Here is a 23,508-nt window from a genome sequence, read left to right as displayed (position 1 = left end):
TCATAATGTGAAAATTCATCAAATATGGAGGTGGTATGTTATAGCTAGCTATGATTCGGAGAACTTGGCGAGCTTTTTCCAGGGGGGTCACCTGTCGCTGAAATGATGGGTTTATTAAACTGTGCATGTCCTATTTAAACAACAAACAACCCAAGACAATTTCATCTTGCTCCTCTTTTTTTTCTTTGCATTATGTGCTCTTTGGGGCCTTGTTTTTAAAACTGCCATCCTGTCTGCCCCTGCAGTGCCACTCCTAGATGGGCCAGGTGCAGTGCCGGTGCAAGGTCTCTCTGCATCCTAGGCAAAGTTTCAGCCTAGCGCCCCCTAATCTGCAAACCCGGCACTCACCCCCAATCCCCCTCACCACATCCCAGAGGTATCGTTATACATAGACAGAGAAAAGGGATGACACTCAAGGACTTTTAAAATGAAAAGATATATTGTAATATGTATAAAATAAATGTTAGGTGGCATGTTAGGAATTGAACTTTTATGATGAGTGATACACATCTGGTGGGGGTATTTAATTGTATGTGTATAAATACATTAATACGCACCTACATATATTTTTAATCCTGTGTTTTCTCTAATGTGCTATGCAATTCCTCCACCCCCCACACCCCCCTCCCCCACCCTATGTGGTCCTGCAGAAACCCGCATGGGTTACTTACCTTATGTTGTTTTACCTCATCATTGGCAGTGTTCCGCTTATAGTCGGCAGCAGCATTACAGCGACGCTGCTGGGTGCAGACATGTAGTCAGGTTCAACTTGCTGCTGGAGAGCCGGGATCCAGGGTTCTGCTGGAGGTGCAATAGGGCTATGAGGAGCCGCCATGGGGGCGCCCCTCGGGAGCCATAGTTACATCCGCCTCCTATGTGCTTTCACATGACTTGTTGATACACGTGTCGGCACGGAGGAAGCTGAGTCTCTATGCCTGATTAGACCTGCAGCCGCTGCCAGTGCAGTGTAAAAGGAGGATGTCTCATACAGAGATATCCTTCAATTTATTGCTTGATGAATTCAGTGGCACCCTCCAAGGGCCAACGCCCCTAGGCAGCCGCCTAAAGCTGCCTAATGGAAGAGCCGGCCCTGGCCAGGTGTTTGTGCCGCCCACTTGTGTCGCTTAGCTTAGTCATCCAGCTACCTCGTTGCAACCTTTTGGCCTAATAACAATATTGTGAGGTGTTCAAAATAGACTGGAAATGAGTGGAAATAAATGTTATTGAGGTTAACAATACCCTAGGATCAAAATTACCCACAAAGTCTGTGCTTTTAGCTGTTTTTATGTTTTTTTCAAAAATCATCCAGATCCAAAACCAAAACCTGAAAGGGTGGTTTTTAGCAAAACCAATCCATATCCAAAACACGAGTGGGGATCCAGATCCAAAACCAAAACACAAAACTCGAAAAGTGTCCACCGCACATCTCTAGTGAATTCTAGCACTGAAATGCGTTTTGATTGGTTATATCATATGTGTCGTAATATAAATGTACAAAAAATGTTTAAAATATATATTATTATTATTTAACTAAATATATTTTTTATTTCTCTACTAGGTACGTTCCTTGATCACAGATCCCTCAGCTTACAAACTCCTTATCCTAAGTGGTCAGTGCTCAGACCAGGAAGGGGATTTAATTCTGCAGAGTGGGACTTTTCCTTTACCTAAACTCGGGGAGGTGTTCAGTGACGCAGAGGTTAGTATGTTTTTAATATTTATGTTTTGAAATGTGCACTGTTATTGTCACTACTATTGTTATGCTTTGTTTCTGGGATATACATAATCAGCTTTCTAATAAGGCTGATACGAATTTGTTTTAAATTCTCTGTAGCATAATTTACAAAACAAAAAACATCCTACTTGTGACCTAGTTGTAGATGGGCAATAACATGCAGAGGCGCAGAGAGGGGTGCGATGCGGGTACTAATTACTCAGGCCCAAACTTGGTGGAGTAGCCTTTGCAGCATGCAGCAATGCTTCATGGCGACGCACATACTATTTTTTTCTACATTTGTTTTATGGGGCAATGTCACGTCTCCACAGATTTGTCCATGCCCACCTTTCCCTCCCCACTGTACGCCTAAGACTGCTCTAGGCTGCCCTGCTGACATATACTGTATGCCTATCCTTCTTTGGCTGTACCATTTGGATAGATTCAATAAATAAACAACAGCAGCATATGTTTAGTACACAATTGCATTGTCTCATGTCACTATTGAGTCACTAATTGTTTCCCTTTTTGTTTCTGTCTTTGCAGGTTTGCCAGCTCTTCAGTAATACTGATCCAGAGGTTAAGGCTTCTCTAACAGTTTCTTGCTTGGAAGAAGGTGATTGGTGCAACTTTGGACATTCCAGTTTCCAAGATATTATTCATTTAAAACTCAATCCTGAACTAGTGTTACCTGAAATGGATGGGGTTTCAGAGTTTGCAGACTATGTGTCAGAGACTGTTGATGTTCCTTCTCCATTTGATCTTCTAGAGCCACCAAATTCAGGTGGCTTTTTGAAGCTGTCAAAGCCATGTTGTTACATATTTCCTGGTGGAAGAGGAGACTCTGCCCTTTTTGCTGTCAATGGATTTAATATCCTTGTAGATGGAGGCTCTGAAAGAAAGTCCTGCTTCTGGAAGCTGGTTCGACATCTAGATAGAATTGACTCCATATTGCTGACGCATATTGGAGCAGATAATCTACCTGGAATAAATGGACTTCTTCAGAGAAAGATAGCTGAACAAGATGAAGAACAATCTCAGGGCTCCACTGCTTACAGTGATTGGATGAAGAACCTTATATCTCCAGAGCTGGGTGTTGTCTTCTTTAATGTTCCAGATAAGCTCAAAATGCCGGAATCTAGTATGAAGGTTAAAAGAAGTATAGAAGAAGCTTGTCTGACATTACAATACTTAAATAAACTAGGAATTAAAGCAGAACCTTTATACAGGGTAGTGAGTAACGCTATAGAGCCCATTACATTGTTCCATAAAATGGGAGTTGGCAGGTTGGATATGTACGTCTTGAATCCAGTAAAAGACAGCAAAGAAATGCAGTTTTTAATGCAAAAATGGGCTGGAAACAGCAAAGCAAAAACTGGTATAATTTTAGCAAATGGGAAAGAGGGTGAAATATCAGTACCGTATCTCACATCTATAACAGCCCTTGTTGTTTGGCTCCCTGCAAGCCCCACTGAGAAAATTGTGCGTGTATTGTTTCCTGGAAATGCTCCACAAAATAAGATTCTTGAAGGTCTAGAAAAGCTGAAACATTTAGATTACTTGAGGTACCCAGTAGCAACACAAAAAGATATTTCCAGTGGTGGTCCACCATCTATTGGTAAGCACACCAAAATAAAACAAAGAGCTGACAGCAAAGAAAGCCTAAAATCCTCCACACGACCAAGCACGGGTAAACCAAGTAAAAGGGAAGATATTTCAGAAGAGTTGTCCAGAGAAGTTAAATCAGAGCTTTCAAAAGAGACAAAAATTGAGAAAAAGGCTAAGGAATCCACAGATAAACATACTGAGAAATCGTCAAAGATTGAAAAGACAAAAACAGATGTCAGTGATTCCACAAAAACAGAAAAAAGGAAACTTCTAAAGGAGAAAACAGGCAAAAAGTATATCAAGGACAAGATTTCTAAACTTGAAGAAAAAAAAGACAAAGAAAAGAAAGAAATAAAGAAAGAGAAAATAGATATAAAAAAGGAAAATATTAAAAAGGAGGAAAAGAAAGATGTAAAGCGGGAAGAAAAGAAAAAAGAAATTAAACCTGAAGTTAAGAAACTGCCAAAATATGATTTACGTCCATTTACACCAGAAGTGAGGAAAACATTACACAAAGCAAAAGCTCCAGGCAAAATCCGAACTGAAAAAGTGAAAAATAAATTTGAGAAAGAGACCACAGCAGACAAAAAGGTAAGCCACCTTCACCCAGTAAATCTGGAAAAGATTCCACAAGTTGCTGATATAACAGAACAAAGATCAGCTATGTCAACCCCTGAAGATCTCACTAAGGACTTTGAGGAGTTAAAGCATGAACAAATTAATAAAAAAGAAGATACCATTCTCTTAGAAAATGAGACTTTTGAAAGCAGACCAACAGATATGTTAGTGTTGCAGAACCAATTGAGAGATGACATCATGTTAGATGAGGTCACATCAGATAAGAAAAGTCCTCTTGAGTCCCCAGATGAGGGAATCACCACCACTGACATGGAGGGAGACTCACAACATGAAGAGAAGCCAATATACCAAGCAGATGAGACAACAGAAATGGTTGATGAAGGTGCAGCGATGGAAGAACCTGCTGAGATGGTAGAATTTGAGGAAGAGCTAATAACGGAAGAAGAGGCTGAAACAACCCCAGATGCAGGAAAGAAGTTATCAGGCAGAAGCAGATTAGAATCAATGCCAACTTTAGATATACAAGACCTGGAAACTGATGAAGATAAAGAGAATGAATTGGATGAAAAGGGTATTTTAGACAGAAAGCAAAAGGAAGAAATAATTGAGCAATGTAAAGATGACTATATTAAAAAAGTAGAAGAAAAAGAAACTGAAAGAAGCATTGAGGTGGTGGAAAAGGCAGAGGTAGAAGAAATGGAGGACTATGCAGAAGAAATTGGAGATGAGCTGAAGCATAAAGAAGATGAACACACCAAAAGGGAAGAAGATATGACCTGTGATTTTACAATGTCATTGCAGAAAGACTCAGATTTAAAAACAAACATTTGCAAAGATGTTTCAAAGGAACCCTCCTACTTGGCTTGTGTCCCTGTGCAATCTGGAACTGCTACAGAGCATATTTCATACATACAAGATGAAACTATGCCTGGCTTTTCAGAGACTGAACAGACAATCTCTGATGAAGAAATACATGATGAACAGGAAGAAAGAATCCCTCACCTCCAGTATGATGTAGGAAGTTACGATATTTCTGTGCCAGACCATCCTGGATCATTTGAGGCCATACATGGAATTAAAGCTGTTTCATCTTCTATTGTGTCTGCAAAAGGTTATGTGATACAAGAGCCTGAAATAGTGGGTTATCCTGCAAATATTGTTGCTGCACCCCTTGCAGAGGAGGAGCATGTTTCCTCAGCAACATCGATAACAGAATGTGATAAACTATCTTCCTTTGCTACATCTGTTGCAGAAGACCAATCTGTTGCTTCTATTACTGCACCAAAAACAGAAGAGACAGGAAAAAGTTCATTATTACTCGACACTGCCAATAGCATTCCCACTTCCCACACTGAGGCAACGCAGGGCATAGAGTACTTGCCATCTGCAGGCACCATATCACCAACTTCTTCTCTAGAGGAAGATAAATGTTTTAAATCCCCACCACCAGAAGATTTTCAATCACTGATGGCTTCCATGAAAGGTCAACTGACTGAGAGCTGCCTGGGAAAAGAGGATGAAGATGATGAGACACTTGATAAAAGGCATTACAGTGCCCTTCTGTTTTCTGAAGATGGGGCTACTGATATTCAGTACACATATAGTAGAGACGGAAAGACATCTCCTGCTGTTCCTTGTGTTGAAGCAGAAAAATTTGATTCAAGTCTTGGAGAGGCTGAGGAGAGATGTTTAAGTCCTGATGACAGTACAGTAAAAATGGCATCTCCCACACAGTCAGGCCCTACAAGCACAGGGCACACGCCTTTTCACCAGTCTCCTGTGGAAGACCGATCTGAAACTACACAAGCTGAACTCTTTGAAGCAGCCGACATACTCATACATGAAAAGGAAAGAAAAAGTGAAAAACTGACTGAATATGAACCAACTCATGAAAGTACAGAGCCACAATATAAGATTACTACCCTAAAAGAAGTGCCTTCTGCAATTGCAGCACAGATGGATGAAGTTGAAGACTTTACAACAAGTGGGGCAATGTATTCATGTAACCAAGATGATGTTGCAGAATTCTCACAAGTAACCAAAGAAATAATGGCAGCTGAGGGAGAACAAATACCGGAGAGAAACATTGACCTTACCTCAGATAATTTCACAAAGCTATCAATGAGTCCTGAACCATATATGCAATTTGAAGATTTAGTTTCAAATAAGGAAGTCCCTCATGAAGATTTCATAATGTCCCATAAGACAGAACATATAGAAGAGAAAATTGACCCATTGCAATCAATGTCACCCACACAAATGCCAACAGATTATGGTGACTATGCAGGTAGTGCAGAGCAAAGTCCTGTAAATGATGAAAGGTCGGCAGAGAGCTCTAGCCAAGACCTTTTCCTAGGAGATGCAAAGTCACTTTCTTTTACTGAACAAGGAAGAGAAGATGATACATCTTTGCAAATGTCTTTAATAGAGCAATGTCCAATTGTAAATGAAACATATCAAGGAAGTCCCACAAAAGAAATATATTTAGACAATGAAAGTTCTTTTAATTTGAAAGATCAAACTCAAATGAAAGACACTAAATATAAATCTGATGAAATGTCACCCGGATATGTGGAATTTTTGTTGTCCACAGAGGAAAGCTTTTGTGAAGATCAAAAACATCTAAAGGCTATTGATGCACAATTTCAAGATAATGATCAGTCCTTACCTAATGCAGAACCTAACACTGATAAAGAAACATTTCCAGAAGTCTATTCAGGAGAATCATCAGTGCCAAAAACCCATTCATTTCACTATGATGGACAAGCTCAACAAAAAGAAGAAAAATCTCTAGTCATTTCATCTTCAAGCCCTGATGAGTCAGAATCATTTTCTTTTGCAGATCACAGTCCACATAAGGAAATGGAATCCATTGAAATTACAGAAACTGAGACAAGTCCTTTAAATGAAGCATTGAAAGAAAATCCTCATGCAGCATTTTCCCTTGGCCATATAAAATCAGCAGATATTTTAAAAAGTTCACTGGAAAAGAAGGGCTTCTCAGAAACATCTGAGAAGGATGTGCCTCCAGATGATGAAATTAATAATGAAGACTCCTTTGAAACTGAAAACATTTATATGACACAATTAACTGAGAAAAAGGTATGGTTTACAGAGGAAAAACAAAAAGAATTCCAATACCTTACAAAGGAACACAAGCTGCGGTATACTGAAGAGGGAGAGAGTACTTTCCTTGATGATTCACATGATTGGGAAGATCAAACTGCCTTAAATGTAGATGTATTTAACCAATCAACCACTAGTAAAACAGATAGCGATATAATAGGTACAGAATATGCACATTTTCAAGAGGAAAAACAAGAAGACTATTTAGAGGAGTCACTACATGTGTCTGGTGAAGACAAGGCACCATCTCAAGAATCTATCTCTCAACTAGAAACAACATATCCTTCAGATGAAGCAGACTTGTTAAACAAACTTCCCTATGTAACAACATCTTCACCTGTTAATGCTTTATTTGAAAAGCAGGATGGAGTTAATAAGGCCTCAATTCATCAAGGTAGCAGCATAGAAAGTGTACATGTAAAATTGCCTGTAGACAAGGGTTTTGAAGACCATGAGTCAGAAGAGGATGAAGAGTATCCATATTCACAGGCTCACCATGATCTACCAGTTTCCTCTTATGAAAGCAGTATAACTGATAAGAAATGTGACCTTCAGCTTGGAGAGGAAATGATTAATTTATTTGACAAATATGAACATTCTCCAGTAACGCAAGCAAGCTGTGATTCTTTCCCAGAGCAACCGTCCACAGCTGACTATACATTTCAAGAACAGACCAAACAAGAACATGAACCTTATGATAGTGCTACAGAGCACACAGAACAATATGTTGAAACATCGTACACAGGGAACGTATCATTTTCTAAAGATAATATGGACTTTAACTTTGGAGACAACCAGGATGACCTTAAAAAAGATCTTTCAAAACGAGACAAAAAAGTTTCTCCAAGCTCATTGGATTATCATTTAGGTGCAAACTTGAAGTCATCATGCAGTCCCTTTGAATTGTATTCCCATGAAAACGAGACATGCGGCTCTACAAAAAGAAGTACTGTAGAAGAAAGGGAACCAACACCATACCCAGATGACAAATCTTTTCAGTATGCTGATATATATGAAAAGATAGTTGCATCTGGGGTTGGACACATCATAGAAGAGTCTGAGCCATGTAGTGCTGGCTATCTAGAGAAGGAAAAAATAGATATCCCATCCTTAGAAACATACACATCTAAAAATGAACTCCATGACCAGATGTCCTCAAAAGAAGAGGAATCTCACTTATATACCTTAACCGAGAAAGAACTTTCTTCACCGATATCACCAAAAGAAACAGGAGATACCACTGCCTTTGAATACACAGAGACACAGCAACAGTTATCAGAGAGTTTGGATAGTGGTACAAAAACAAATATTTTTGCTGTTGAAGAAACTGAACAATTACACATGGAGGCATCCTCTGACAAGGCTCAAAAAGAGAAACCAGGAGAGCAGGTTGAGGTACTGTCACACAGCACAGACCATTCACCAAACACAGATAAATTGGAAGATGATTACCATGAAAGGGCTTCTTACCTTACTGCACCACATCAGGAGGACGATAATATCAGTTTAGTTAGTGAAAACATTAGCGTAGTAGACGCCAGACCTAGTCAAGCTAAGTACTCTTACTATGAGAAGACAGAGACATGGGAAGAAAATGCAAGTGATTCTGAAGTAGAAAAAGGAGCCAAAGAAAAATCAGAAAAGGAGACAAAGTGTCCTGCTATACATGAAGATACTGAAAGCTCACATGAAATGTACACATATGATCATTCCAAGGAAAAAAACAATTTATCTAATTTCAGTGTTCTTTCTGAAACTCCAGATGTAGACACTGAACATTTTAATGTTCAGACTGAAATTAAAACCATGGAATTCAGTGGAATCGAACCTGTGGAACCATCCTCCTCTGCAAGTGCAGAATACAGTTCCCATGAGGATGAACATGGAAGAGAATCTAGTGATTATGAGTACACCTATTCTCCTTTCAAGTCAAAAATTGATTTTACAAAGGATGTACATGGATACCAGTTTCAAACAGAGTACCCAGTGCAACAATCTTCAGGTTTAGCAGGAATAGAGGTTCCAGCTCCTGAATCTGAAGATTCATCCAGAGTATTTTCAGCCACAGCAAAAGAAAATGAAGATTTTTCATCATGTGAGCATCATTTACAATCATTGTCCTTTACAGGCTCTAAAGAACCAGGTAAAGACAACTTGAGTATATCACATGTAACAAAGGAACATGATGAATACCTACAGGTTTCTGAAAGGTCTTGTGAAACCGATACATCAATAAATAGATTTTCACCTGTAAGCCCTCAGGAAGATGAATTATATTCTAAATTTTCTGGACGACACTACACACAAGCGGAGTACCAGAAAGAAGACTCTCTCAGTGCATCAGAAACATCATCTGAAGCCAGCACCCCAGTTAAAAAGGATACCACTGAAGGTTTATATTCACAAATGATTAGCAGCTATGTAGCAGATTCAGAAGCAGCTGTCAGGAATTTGTGGGATGTGTCTCCCCTTGTTCCTGCTGATGCAACCAAGCCTTGTTCACCAGTTGAGAAAGATGTCACTGATGATCGTGAATCCATGTGCTCTTATGACATGGATGACTGTACATTGCCATGCAGAATTGATTGTAAAAGAACACATTGCACATCAAAGGCTGACACAGTGAAAGAAACTATTGGTGAGCACCAGGGGTCTACACAGGTGGAAAATGCAGAAGCGATGCCTTCACTTTCCAATGTTCTGACTTCATTTCCACCTCATCAGCAAGAAGAGCCATCCACAGCAAATGGCCCTACCGAAATTAACACTATGACAGAGGTATTCCATCATTCACAGTATGTTGAAAAAGAGTTTTACACTTCTGAAGTACGGGATGAAAAGGCATCTCCAGAATCAGATAGAGAATCTTCTCCATTTTCTGAGGAAGATACAGAGAAGCCAAATAGACCTCTTTCTCTCTCATCTCCAGAGAACACATTTCAGCCTTTTATTCCTGATGCACAAAGAGGTAGAGGATCTGAAGATCATGGAGATGCTTCCCATGAGATTGAGCCATGTATGGGGACATCCAGTGAGTATGAGCACAAATCATCTTCCTCTGAATATTTACACAGGAAGGGGGAACTCTCTCCTTCCTTCATTAACCCTAGCCCACTTCACCTTTCAGATGACAGTGATGTTTCACAAGATGAAGGTCAACCTTCAGTTAAGGGTAGAACTCATCATGTAAAAGTTCATTATCTTAAAGTTGATGAAGATGAAACACCACCAACATCGGTCAGTGATTCAGGATCCTCTCAATCAGACTCAGATGTTCCTCCAGAAACTGAAGAATGCCCATCAATTACAGCTGATGCTGCAATGGACTCTGATGAAGATGCAGACTTTCTTCCTGTAGATAAAGCAATGGGAAATTCTCACCACAGCAGCGCAAGGCATGGTCATGATCCTCACCCTACTCCAATGATGGATCCTTATCCCCACCCTCCTCATCCTGATGTCTGTATGGTCGATCCTGAAATGTTAGTTAATGAGTTGAATATAAGTAAAGGAGAGAAGGTGCTCAAAAAAGATCTAAAGGAGAAAAAGATTGTCAGGAAGCCTTTAAGTAAACCCAAATCAAACTCTCCAGTTAGGAAATTAGAGCCTAAGGGTAAACGTTCTCCAACGCTGACAAAACAGACATCTCGAGAGGCAACAGAAAAATCTGTGAAAAATGCAACATTGAGGAAAGATGCAACAGAGAAATCCCAGAAGCTAAGAATCCCATTGCAGTCACATTCTTCAAGGGGAGAAGACAAAGATGATGTTTCTAAGAGCAGTAATCCTGGCAAGCTAGTAAATGGCATCAAATCTACAGGTAAAATACTGTAGTGTCAAAAATTATATTTTATATTTCCTTTAAAATAACGTTATTAATGGAATCACTGTTTAATTCATCATTATTGTTCCCTTACACTTTGGATTACATAATAAAAACATTAGATTTATTATTATTTCCACAAAGTATTGTTATCAGAGGGGTATTCATAAAATAGATTATTATATAATTGGAGTATAATGGTGAATGTCATTTGAAACTTTCAGAAAGTGTCCAATGTTATTTTAGATATTTTCTTTATTGAACTTAAATAAAGGCAGAGCTAGTTTTTCTCCTCAAACAAAACCAGTTTTATAGCAGAAAACTTACATAGCTCAAAACAAAATCTGTATATTATCTGTATACTGTTGGTTCATCTCTAGAGATTCGTGCATATGTGCCCAGCAAGTGGTGCATGCAGGGGGGCACCCTTTTTTTAGAATGGGCGTGAGACCCTTTAACCATGCTATAAGGCCCTCTCCCCTTGATGCAGTTTGACATGATTCGTAGGTTAATTGGGAGGGAGTTGGGCCATTATGATGCAGTTCCATTAGAATCATGCCATGTTGTCGCTCTCCCCTCTCGATAGACCCACGAATCGTGGCATTTTGCTATGAGGGGGAGGGACCTAATAACATGACATGTCCAGTCCCGCCCACATCTACAACCTGCAGCTGCTGCATGGTAAGTGTGTGTAATGTATGTGACACATATACATGTGTGATACATATAGTACTGTACAAAAGTATTAGGCAGGTGTGGAAAAAATGCTGTAAAAGTAAAAATGCTTTAGAAAATAGATTTGTTAATATTTTATTTTTATCAAGTAACAAAATGCCAAGTGAATGAACAGATATTTCTAAATTAAATCAGTATTTGGTGTGACCACCCTTTGCCTTCAAAACAGCATCAATTCTTCTAGATACACTTGCACACAGTTTAAGAAGGAATTCGGCAGGGAGGTTGTTCCAAACATCTTGAAGAACCAACCACAGATCTTCTGTGGATGTAGGCTTGCTCAAATCCTTATGTCTCTTCATGTAATCCCAGAAAGACTCGATGTTGAGATCAGGGCTCTGTGGGGGCCATATCATCACTTCCAGGGCTTCTTGCTCTTCTTTATGCTGAAGATAGTTATTAATGACACTGGCTGTATGTTTGGCATCATTGTCCTGCTGCAGATAAAATTTGGAGCCAATCAGACACTTCCCTGATGGTATTTCATAATTGATAAGGACCTGCCTACATTTCTCAGCTTTGAAGCACAAAGAAACGGGTAACATTGAGGACCGTAGATGCAGTGGTCAGCCAATGAAACTTAGTGGATCAGATGAAAGACACATCATGCTAACTTCCCTTCAAAATCGGAAGATGTCCAGCAGTGCCATCAGCTCAGAACTGGCAGAACCCAGTGGGACCCAGGTATACACATTTACTGTTCGGAGAAGTCTGGCGAAAAGTGGTCTTCATGGAAGAATTGCGGCCAAAAAGCCATACCTTCGACATGGAAACAAGGCCACATGACTCAGCTATGCACAAAAACAAAGGAACTGCGTGCAGAGAAATGGCAGCAGGTGCTCTGTACTAATGAGTGAATGTTTGAAATATTGAGCTGTAACAGAAGGCAGTTTGTTTGGCGAAGGGCTGGAGAGTGGTACAATAATGAGTGTCTGCAGGCAACAGTGAAGCATGGTGGAGGTTCCTTGCAAGCTTGGGGCTGCATTTCAGCAAATGGAGTTGGGGATTTGGTCAGGATTAATAGTGTCCTCAATGCTAAGAAATACAGGCAGGTACTTATCCATCATGCAATACCGTCAGGGAGGCGTCTGATTGGCTCCAAATTTATTCTGCGCCAGTACAACTACCCTAAACAAACAGCCAATGTCATTAAGAACTATCTTCAATATAAAGAAGAACAAGGAGTCCTGGAAATGATGATATGGTCCCCACAGAGCCCTGATCTCAACATTATCGAGTCTGTCTGGGATTACATGAAGAGACAGAAGGATTTGGGCAAGCCTACACCCACAGAACATCTGTGGTTAGTTTTCCAAGATGTTTGGAAGGACCTCTTTGCCCAGTTCCTTCAATAACTGTGTGCAAGTGTACCTGGAATAATTGATGCTGTTTTGAAGACCACAGGGTGGTCACACAACAAAAATTGATTTGATTTGCATTTCTCTTCTGTTCATTCACTTTGCATTTTGTTAATTGATAAAAATAAACTATTAACACTTATATTTGAAAGCATTCCTACTTTGCAGCATTTTATGCACACCTACCATAACGTTTGCACAGTACTATATATATATATATATATATATATATATATATAAATCCAAACAGTCCACTTGTGTGTCTTGAACGAAGTTGAGACCAGCACACCTTTCTCCAAACATTTAATGTCACCACAAATACCAGTGTAAAATCCCTTGGGATATGCTGCTACACTGAGGCAGGGTTGAGAGCGCTGCTCCCCTAGTTGATTGTAATGCCTTTCATTAAGGATATGCTGCAAGTATAAATGTTATTTTGTATCCTATACTGCTGAGATAACCCCATGTGATTGGCATGAGTTTTACACTGGTATTTATGGTGACATTAATTGTTTGGAACTGGATAAAGGTGTGCTGGTCTCAACTTCCTGCAAGACACACAAGCGGACTGTTTGGATTTTTTCTATAAGAATCATGGCTGACCCTGCACCCACATTTGATGAAAGTATACGTGCGCGATCTCTTCTCAATATATATATATATATATATATGGGGAATAATGGCTCCGTGGAGTTTGGCTATTCTTCCCATGCTTGCGTGGGTTTCCTCCCACAATCCAAAAAATGTACTGGTAGGTTAATTGGACGGCATTACATGTCAACATGCTGCTTTGCCAACATGTTTAAAATAATAATGTCTTCTCTTTTACAACTCAGCATATACTGTGGCATACATTTACTACATCAGTGCAGTTGCCAGAGATTTGACATGCATCATTTTTTGCAGAAATTAAAAAAAGAGCTTCTCTATACTTTCTTTAACAAAGCCCGTTCTAGTGTTAAGCATGCAAAGCAAATTCACATATCATTGATAATCAGTCCTATGGCTAGTGCATTTGATACCCCCCAGTCTAATGGCTAGTGTACAATAGAGAGTGCATATGCAAGATTGCTCTTCTTGAGGTGAGGTCCGCATTTACTAGTGGCCTAAAAGATAGACTGTTGTGTGACATAGAAGTAAATTATGTGGTCTGGAGTAGGCTCTGTTCTCAGTAGCTACAAGGATTGCAATCTAGCTTGTATACAGCAAGATTGCTTTTGGCTTCTTTTTACTCCTGGCATGATGATAAGGATCAGTTCTATACATTAGCACTGAGGATCGGGATCTGGGTTTTTTTTTACATTAGCCATCGTATCAAAGTGTATGTGCATACTAGTTACCATACCACAGATCAGAGCTTATACTCTACACTGTGCATCTGATTGGGGTCTTTATAATATTCACCAGATCTCCTCAAAGTTTAAAACTGTCCTTTGTGCCTCATTCATGCAAAAATAATCACTGCCAGCTGTTACAATGTCATGTGCAGCAAAGTAAGGCTGGTACATTTAATCTGAATAATAATAATAATTTTATTTATATAGCTCTTTTCTCCAGCAGGACTCAAAGTCGCTTTACAGACATAAAAAAAAATAACACATTGTACAAAGGATTTTGTATAACATCAAGTAGAAAACCAGACAGAAAATAAAATAAAAAAAGCCTAGAGAACACAATAAGCATACTGTCAGGTTGGTACAGTCACTTTGAGTAATAAATTCCATGGGTTATATATTCCACGAATGAAAAGTATCAGGCGAGGCAGCTGTCTTGGGTGCCCTACGTAGGATTACCCTGGGTGGAATAGGTCACACCTAGAGTAGATCAGACAAAATAGGTGGTTACAGCATGCTAACGCTAGGAGTAGGTTCCCACCATAAACGTCAGGTCCATGTACTTTTCATTTAATCTATGAGCGTACCAGGTGAGGCAGCCATGTGGCACACTGTAATGGTCACACTGTGGGAGATAAGCCATACAAAGACCCAAGTCACATATGGGAAAACTGATACGTGTGTAATATGATTTACTCTATATCAGCGGTTCCCAACCTTTTTTCTCCCCCATTACCTCTTGATTAGGCTTTTCATTTATGAGTACCCCCTCATCTCATAAATCCCCCCCACCCATCTGTCCTCGCCAGAAAAGTTTGTTTTTGTTAGGTAGTAATGTTCTTACACCGGGAGAATATACAAACTCCACACAGTTTGGGCCATGGTGGGTATTGAACCCATGACCTCAGTGCTGTGAGGCAGTAATGCTAACCATTACACCGTCCGTGCTGCCCCACATTAGCCAGACTGAGGTTTATGCAGGAGAGCCTGATTTGATAGCAATAATGGGACAACACCACCAGGATCAACTTGTGGAGTAAGAGACAAGGAATAAGATACTCCCGGGACAGCTGCTGTTGTTGGACCCAGGGAGTGTAAGTGTCTAACTCCAAGTCAATGCATACATGCAGTAAAAAAAAAAAGGAAAAAGTTAAAAACAATAAGCTCCTGCCCTTGGTTTAATTTTATCGACGGGCCGGCTCCTTCCTTCCTTCAGCCGCGGCTGGGCTGCATGTCCCCAGCGTCCTCCAAGCAAGACAGCGCATGTGCCGGGGGCTTCTTCATCCAGCCGCAGCGGTGTGACCCGGGTCACGCAGCCGAAGACTTCCGCCATTACTGGCTTTGTTTTTAAGGACCCCCAGGCAGTCCGCAACATGTAGTGTACATCCTATAATAAGAAATCCTGACTGACTCCAGCTTCAACCCAAAAATTCTAATAACACTTTGAACTGAGCACTTCGAATCTGAGTAGCCCCTGGTACACTATGTAGACAAATGTGATTGGACACTGATAGCAAATAGATCAATGAGATTTTATTGTTGTTAGTACTTTGTTGGTTTACTCCGTGCAGTTATTACTGCAGACACCCTTCTTGGCATACTGTCTACAAGTTCCTGGACAACAGCAGGCGGTATGTTTTGCCATTCTGCCTTAAGTACAGTGACCAACTGTGACACTGAAGAAGGTTGAGACGGCCTAGAACATACTCGTTGCTCCAGTTCGTCTCAGAGGTTCTCGGTGGGGTTAAGATCTGGACTCTGAGCTGGCCAGTTTATCCGGGTTACCGATTTTCTGTATACCAGTCCAACATCACCCTGGAAACATGACAAGTGGTTTATGAGAAGCAGTTTGCCCATAATATCCAAGTGTATGGGCCTTCCTACGAAGTGTTCTTGTCGAAACCATCAAATTCATGGCCATTTGGAACTCATGTGCAATGGTATGCATGGGACAACTCGTTCTTTCGTAGCTCCCTGGTTAGCACTCTACGGTCCCTGGGTTGCAGTTTCTGGGGTCTTCCAGGGCGAGGTGCATTCCTGAAATGACCGTTCTTCTTCCACGCATTAATGACTAAAGACACAGTGGATTTAGGAACTTTCCTAACATCCGCAATGCTTCTCACACTTATAACTCCGATCGAGCAGCCTACGATGACCTCTTTCAAACTCGGCTCCTTCCGGCAAGTCATTTCGTTAGCAAATGATCTAATCAGTGCCCCTCTGGCTGTTTTATACCTTCCCGGACATGTGTCTGCTGCAGGAGCACACCATTTAGCTTGCATGGGGGTGTCCAATCATTTTTGTCTACATAGTGTATTTCAAATGCTATGCTACAGGCATACTACAGGTTGAGTATCCCATATCCCAATATTCCGAAATACGGAATATTCCAAAATACGGACTTTTTTGAGTGAGAGTGAAATAATGAAACTTTTGTTTTTTGATGGCTCAATGTACACAAACTTTGTTTATTACAAGAAGTTATTAAAAATATTGTATTCAATTACCTTCAGGCTGTGTGTATAAAGTGTATATGAAACATAAATGAGTTGTGTGAATGTACACACACTTTGTTTAATGCACACAGTTATAAAAAATATTGGCTAAAATTACCTTCAGGCTGTGTGTATAAGGTGTATATGTAACATAAATGTATTCTGCGCTTAGACTTAGGTCCCATCACCATGATATCTCATTATGGTTTGCAATTATTCCAAAATATGGAAAAATCCGATATCCAAAATACCTCTGGTCCCAAGCATTTTGGATAAGGGATACTCAACCTGTATAACCCTATTGCCAGTATTCAGTACAGACCATTTGCCCAGTATCAGGACCATTCTTTAGGCAAGAAGCTGTGATAAAAGTAGTTTGGAAAGTGTTTTAGGACCAGCAGGAGAATATAAATATCAGTTTGAAAATAATTGTATAACTTTTTTTTAATTATTCTAGAATATTACATATATAATATTTCCTTCACTATTATAATGTGCATGTTTTTCCCCCCACTTAGGTACAAGTAGCTCTAAATCCAGCTCCATCATCCCTCCTGGCCCACCTGTGTATGTGGATTTGGCCTATATCCCTAATCATTGCAATAGCAAAAACACTGATTTGGAGTTCTTCAAAAGAGTTCGAGCTGCATACTATGTTGTAAGTGGTAACGATGCAGCCAATGGGGAACCAAACCGAGCTGTGCTGGATGCACTTTTGGAAGGAAAATCCCAGTGGGGAGAGAACCTGCAGGTAAGTTATGAATGCTATGCACTCTGTTTATCAAAATGAAAGTCACAATTATGAGAGGGTGGAACTAGTTTAAGAGCTGCTGATGGTTATTCCTGCTGCAGATTTCCAAGCATGGATACTTGGAAAATATTGTATGGGCACACTCTACACTTGCCCAGTAAGGCACTGCAGACTGTGTCTGATAGGAGACAGACTGCATGCAGAAAGAAAATAGATGTTTATAAAAGGAAATAAATAAAACCTACCTGCTGAGATAACCCCCTGGCTGGCATATCAACTGACCACACAGCTGACCTCTGATCGGGGTTACAGAAAAAGCTTTAATTTTTATTTATTTTCTTTTATAAACATTTATGCAATACTGAACGCAGTCTGTGTCCTACTAGACACAGGTTGATCACAGGCTCCACCTCTGTTATCCCTGTCCGATGTCAGAAAGGGCAGAGCAGGACTACAGAAACGGACCAATGTCTGTAATTAACACCACCTGAAGATGGCATTAGTTTAGAAGTGACTGGTCTGAAAATAAAAGTCGCAGTTTGAACGTAGCAAATTCGGGCTGATCATATTTCCCATTACAGGTATGGGAAATGCGAGCAAGATTCGAGTCAGAGGAAATGTTTTTGTGAAATCTCCTAAAGCCCTTTGATACAATTAACCACTTAAGTGACAAATCCCCCCCCCCCACACACACACACAAAACTTCTCAGAAATTTGTCGTCTTTTAAATTACTTTATAAAGTTTAAGACGTAATTCTAATAAAATATTTAATCCCTGCACATAGGCCGTCATTATAAAATAACTTCCCATCCCCCACTGGCAATAGACCCCCCAGCCCCCCCCCCCCTCCCCTCCCCCCCCAGTGGTCTTAAATCCTAATAATGGTAATAATCGTAATAATGTCATATGAATAATTTCATTTTCACAAACAATTTTTTACCGGAAATAACTATGGCAACTTGCAGGCATAAACTTTATGCTATCATTATAAAAGTGAATGGGCTATTAAAAGCCTGCAAGTTGCCATTGTTATTTCCGGTGAAAAATTGTTTGTGAAAATTAAATCTTTAATATTTTAACAATTGTTTTAATTGTATTTTAATAAAATAACTTTATATATGAATATATTGGGTGTGTCTGTGCATAAGGTAGTAATAGTCTATCCTCAGTTCATATTCTCTATCGTTTCCAATGGTTTAACAACCAATTGAGACTTTTCTAATTAGAGCGCTACTCAAATAAAACCTTTTCTCATACTAATTTTCATAGGCCCATATTGGCAAAGGGTCCGTTTTTGAGGTAGCAGCATAAGTTAATTAATAAACTATTTATGTTATTAGACTATAAGTTGTGGTTTAAATCACACTCAAAAGGTATACCAAAAAAGTAATACCTTGGTTAAAGCGCAACAAAGATCATTCTGTTATTCTGTTATATATATATATATATATATATATATATATATATATATAAAAATAAATATGCCCTCAAGTACTGTTGAATGTCTACTATGCTTTATATTTCTTTATCCAGGTGACATTGATCCCGACACATGACACAGAGGTGACGCGTGAATGGTACCAACAGACCCATGAGAAGCAGCAGGAGCTTAATATAATGGTCTTAGCTAGCAGCAGTACTGTAGTGATGCAGGATGAATCCTTTCCAGCATGCAAAATAGAGTTCTAATCATCACGCCGATCACTAACATCTCCATGCGTACTTTGTGTTTAGGTATGTGTCCAGCTGCAGCCCAGTTCCCGATTTCATCTGTTTTGTACCCAAAGCATCCACCTTGCCAAACACCTTCAACTTTACACCCAGTCTTACATTGGCTGGTTAGGAAAAGATATGTTTAACAGGACTGTACCAATGTTGGACTATATGCATTTTTGTTTTAATACCATTACAATTACATTTTACCATTTTCTGTTTAATATGTATCACATTTTCGTACAGTGCTTATTACAGTATAAGCAACATGAAATATTGCTCTTAGATAAAATAATGGCAGTGGTCTGGAATAATATGAATGTGTTCTCTTGTTAAGCAATTATAAACCCACATTGTGAATATTAAAGAAGACTGGCTTAGGACAGTACATTTACCATAAAAGAAATAATCACTCAGATTTAGCAGTAGGAACCACACTTTGAATACTGATGTTATTTAAATCATCATTTCTGTAGCTTGTGTTTTTTAGTTTAACGTGCTAGCGTAACATTACATTTGGACATTACAAGCCAGTGAAAGGGCCTGAAATGGACTGAAAGACAAAAAACAACAAGCGTATTATTTAGATATGTGACGTATGAACAAAATACGTTTCATGCTCTAACAACCAAAATGATAAGAGATGGGAGGCAATGTATCTGCTTAAACGATGCTCTTATTGTGGAGCTTTGATGCAGTTCTATTAATCCCTATTGCCGGATCACAATAAAAAGATGTCTTATTTTTTGTGGCATACATATGTAACCAGAGTTATCCCAATAGAATATATCTAACTATTTCACATTAAAAATGGTACAGTGACTGAAGATAACCTGAATTCATTTTGGGATAACAGTGGCAGTTATGTACATGTTTCATTTTACCAAGTTCCTTGGTCCTGCACTAGGTGCTCAGTCAGAGCAGTGAAGCAGGGCCTCTGCAGAAGTGCTTAGAGAGATGGATGTTCTACATTAACATATATAGGAACAAAGTATTCTTAAACACTATTCCCAACAGGCGCCACCAACATGGCTTGAGACATTATTAAAAACAAAGAAAAAAATCCCTGTAGGATAAACTCCCTGTTGTGTTTCTATTGTAAGATTCCCTATAACACACTGTACACAGTGGTTACTGTCTTATACCAGAGAAGAGTAAATATATATACAGTATAAAGGATCAAACTGTTTACCAGTAGTGTTGGTAGCGGTGGTAGCTAGTCTAAATATTCAATCAAGCAGTAGAGGTACTTCTCTTCCCATCTCCTCGTTATATGTTGTTTACTTACATCTTTGATTGGCAATTGGACCAAAACCTAAGTGACTGCCTATTCGGTAATGATCCACAAAGTAAAAAATTGACAACGACTGTAATGTGGAAATGTGTCAATGTACATCACATGTTATTATACAAAATAGATTCATAGCCACTGTACTCTTACAAGAACATAATCAGATATTTTAGTTAAACCATGGAAGCTGCTACACACAAACTTACAACTTTTTTAAAAACTTTTTTGTTTACATATTAGTTTTTATGGCTGCTGTAGGGAGCAATTTGCCTTACAATAAAAAAATAAAAAAACACAGTTTCTGATTGCTGAACAAACCATTTATATATCAATGGCGTATTTTGCTGTCTAATTTATATATTTATTTTTTAGTGTCAAATCTAAGCTATGTGTTATTAATTTATGAGTCTAACAGTAAAACAGTGTTGTTTGATTTTGTAGATAGATTTTTTTAGTTGCGTTCTATCATAGTACAACATATTGATTAAAATACTGGTCGTCAATAAACGCCAGTGGCTTAATGTTGGGGATACCATTTTATAGATTGTAAGTGCTCTTTACAGGTGTCGCTCAGAGCTCCAACAGGGCATATCTGTGAATAGTCATCCTGTAGTTGCTTTGTAAAAGATCACGTTGTAGAAAAAAAGAGATTTTAGTAAATGTTTTATTCCAGTTTTTGCACTCTAGAAATCAATTTTAAATGCTTGCAATTTTGCACATATAAAATAGCGTCCTTCAGTAAATTTCCGTTGAGGTTGCATTTACAAAAATAAAATCTCTTCTTGTAGAAAAAGTGATATGTTAAGTTTTAAAATTAAAGATTGAATTCTAGAAAATGCGAAATAAAATAAACGCAATGACCATAACATAATAATTTCACAAAAGTTCCACTCATACACTTTTTAACTAACAAGTGTCAATAACTGTAACATAGTGACCGATTGTGGTTATCTGCTGGAATGGTATACTGTACATTGGGTAGTGACTGATTGTGGTTATCTACTGGAATGATATATATTGGGATAATATCCTTCCTCTCGATTTCTGTTACTATGCTTTCGTAACACAGAGATAAGAATGTAGTACAATGGGATGGGAGTCCAGTTCTGGCCTTGTGATTAGTACCCAGTAGGGTGACACATAACAAGCCAAAATATAGTTTTTAATAGTTTGGACCCAAAGTAAATCCTGTTGATGAAAGCATTTAGCTATATGTATAAGATAATATGGAATGTTTGAATATTTTGTTTGCTAGTCTTAACAGTTGTCTTTTATGGAATTGTGTAATTCCAATAGTTTTTACAAATCTATCATTTAACCCCAAGTCTCCGTCTTTTCCTGTGCTGAATTTGAGAGAACCGCTGTTGTACTGGATTGGTATGCTTGATTTATTTGATTGAAGCTGAATCTTAAAGATGCATGCTCTGCATTTTATGCACACGACTGTTCTGAAGAACCTGTGTGTATGTTCTATGTTTAATGATGTGGATGTGACCAAGAAGACCCCCACCCACCCCACCCCTACTTTGCTGCAATGCTTGTGGCTCTTAGCCAGATACATAGGTGCCTGGATGCCTAGCGCACTCATTCGATGACGATCCAAAAGGAACACGCTAGTGCACAGCCATTTCCTTCGTCCACATCCATACGAGTGTCTAGGTAGAATAGCTAATGCACTAAAACAATACTTAGCTATGAATGTTCCTATTATGCCTAAACTTGAACTCTAAACTTAAAAGAGTAGGAAACATGATGACGGTGGTCATTTAGAAACCTGCCTTGCACATGACAATACTGAATGGAAACACACAGCTATGATGTGTCAAAGAAGAATGTAAACATTGTCCTCTTAGACCTTTTACCCTTTATTCCTGTGCACTGAGCAATTTCATTTATGGTTTCCCTTTAAGAAGCTTTCCAACACATAAGGAACATAGTAAAGATACAAGTTACCAAATAGACATTCTCATTGCTGCCTTTTAATGCATTTTAGTAGTTTTGTAGCACTAAAGCAAAGTAACACTTTATATCAACAACAGCTGCAGGGTCAGTATTGCACACCCTACGCAAAGAGGATCACACTCACCATCAACCAAGGTCAAATCAATGCTCAATGCCTCTGCTGATCAGTACAGACAGATAACTTGATGGCCGTCAGAGGGCAGAGCCTGTAACCTTGATGGGCTGTATTCACTAACATGTATCACAAATACAGATTACCTGTAAATCCATTGCTATCATACAACGTAACATATAGGTGATATATAAAAATAGAAACATTTAAAATCAGCTGTTGCTTGTTTCTGCATGTGGATTACAACAAGTTATACTCCTGTATGTCATAGATAAAACAAGAAAAAAAATAACTATTTTACAAATATATAAAAAGTGAACATGTCTTAATTGTATTGAAAATTGCAACCTATATTCCTGATAGCTTCTTTCTACGTTGGATGTTGTATAAATAAGACCCCGACTTTTTCATTCTTTTTCCTCTTATGTTCAGCGTCATTACTAATAAACTTGTTTCCCAAAAAGGTTTTCGTTTTGCTCTGTTCATTCATTTCCCTTTTCTGTGTGCAAAAGTCTGTCATTTTGAATTTGCTGTAAATGGAAAACGCCTGAAATCTAACAATAAAATGACATGAATAGATCAGAAAAGTTTATATTTTGCCTTTATTTCAAGACAATTAAAGAGACTTCGCTTTATCCGTCACACCTACTTCAGCACAAGAAACTGGTTATAATATTGGCTTTAGAATTTTAAAGTGGTCAACTCTACCTCCTCATCATATAGTGCAAGAGGAAACACAAGGAAGCGGGGGTTTGAAGCTGCTGTCACCCTAATGGACCCAAGGTATAACATGACATGACTGGGGGATAATAGATCATAACTTGCACAATTGTTTTTAACCACTTAATATGTTTATATAATGATAAATTATGTATTGGTTTTGTTTATTATTGGAATATTTTGACA

General features: G+C 38.9%; 1 protein-coding gene across 1 annotated transcript in view; it reads left to right on the top strand.

The window, feature by feature from the left end:
* MAP1A (microtubule associated protein 1A) overlaps positions 1-23,189 on the top strand; it is a 332,532-nt gene extending 309,343 nt beyond the window's left edge. The window contains exons 4-7 of the mRNA XM_063925911.1: positions 1,559-1,699; positions 2,261-10,847; positions 17,291-17,523; positions 19,058-23,189. Of these exons, the coding sequence (XP_063781981.1) occupies positions 1,559-1,699; positions 2,261-10,847; positions 17,291-17,523; positions 19,058-19,213 (9,117 nt within the window). The 3' untranslated portion in view covers positions 19,214-23,189. The remainder of the gene's footprint in view (positions 1-1,558; positions 1,700-2,260; positions 10,848-17,290; positions 17,524-19,057) is intronic.
* The last annotated feature ends 319 nt before the right edge of the window (positions 23,190-23,508 follow it).

The sequence above is a fragment of the Pseudophryne corroboree genome, chromosome 6 (assembly GCF_028390025.1).
Source record: "Pseudophryne corroboree isolate aPseCor3 chromosome 6, aPseCor3.hap2, whole genome shotgun sequence".
NCBI lineage: Eukaryota > Metazoa > Chordata > Amphibia > Anura > Myobatrachidae > Pseudophryne > Pseudophryne corroboree.
The sequence above is the reverse complement of the archived record's forward strand: the minus strand, read 5'-3'. Positions and strand labels throughout refer to the sequence as shown.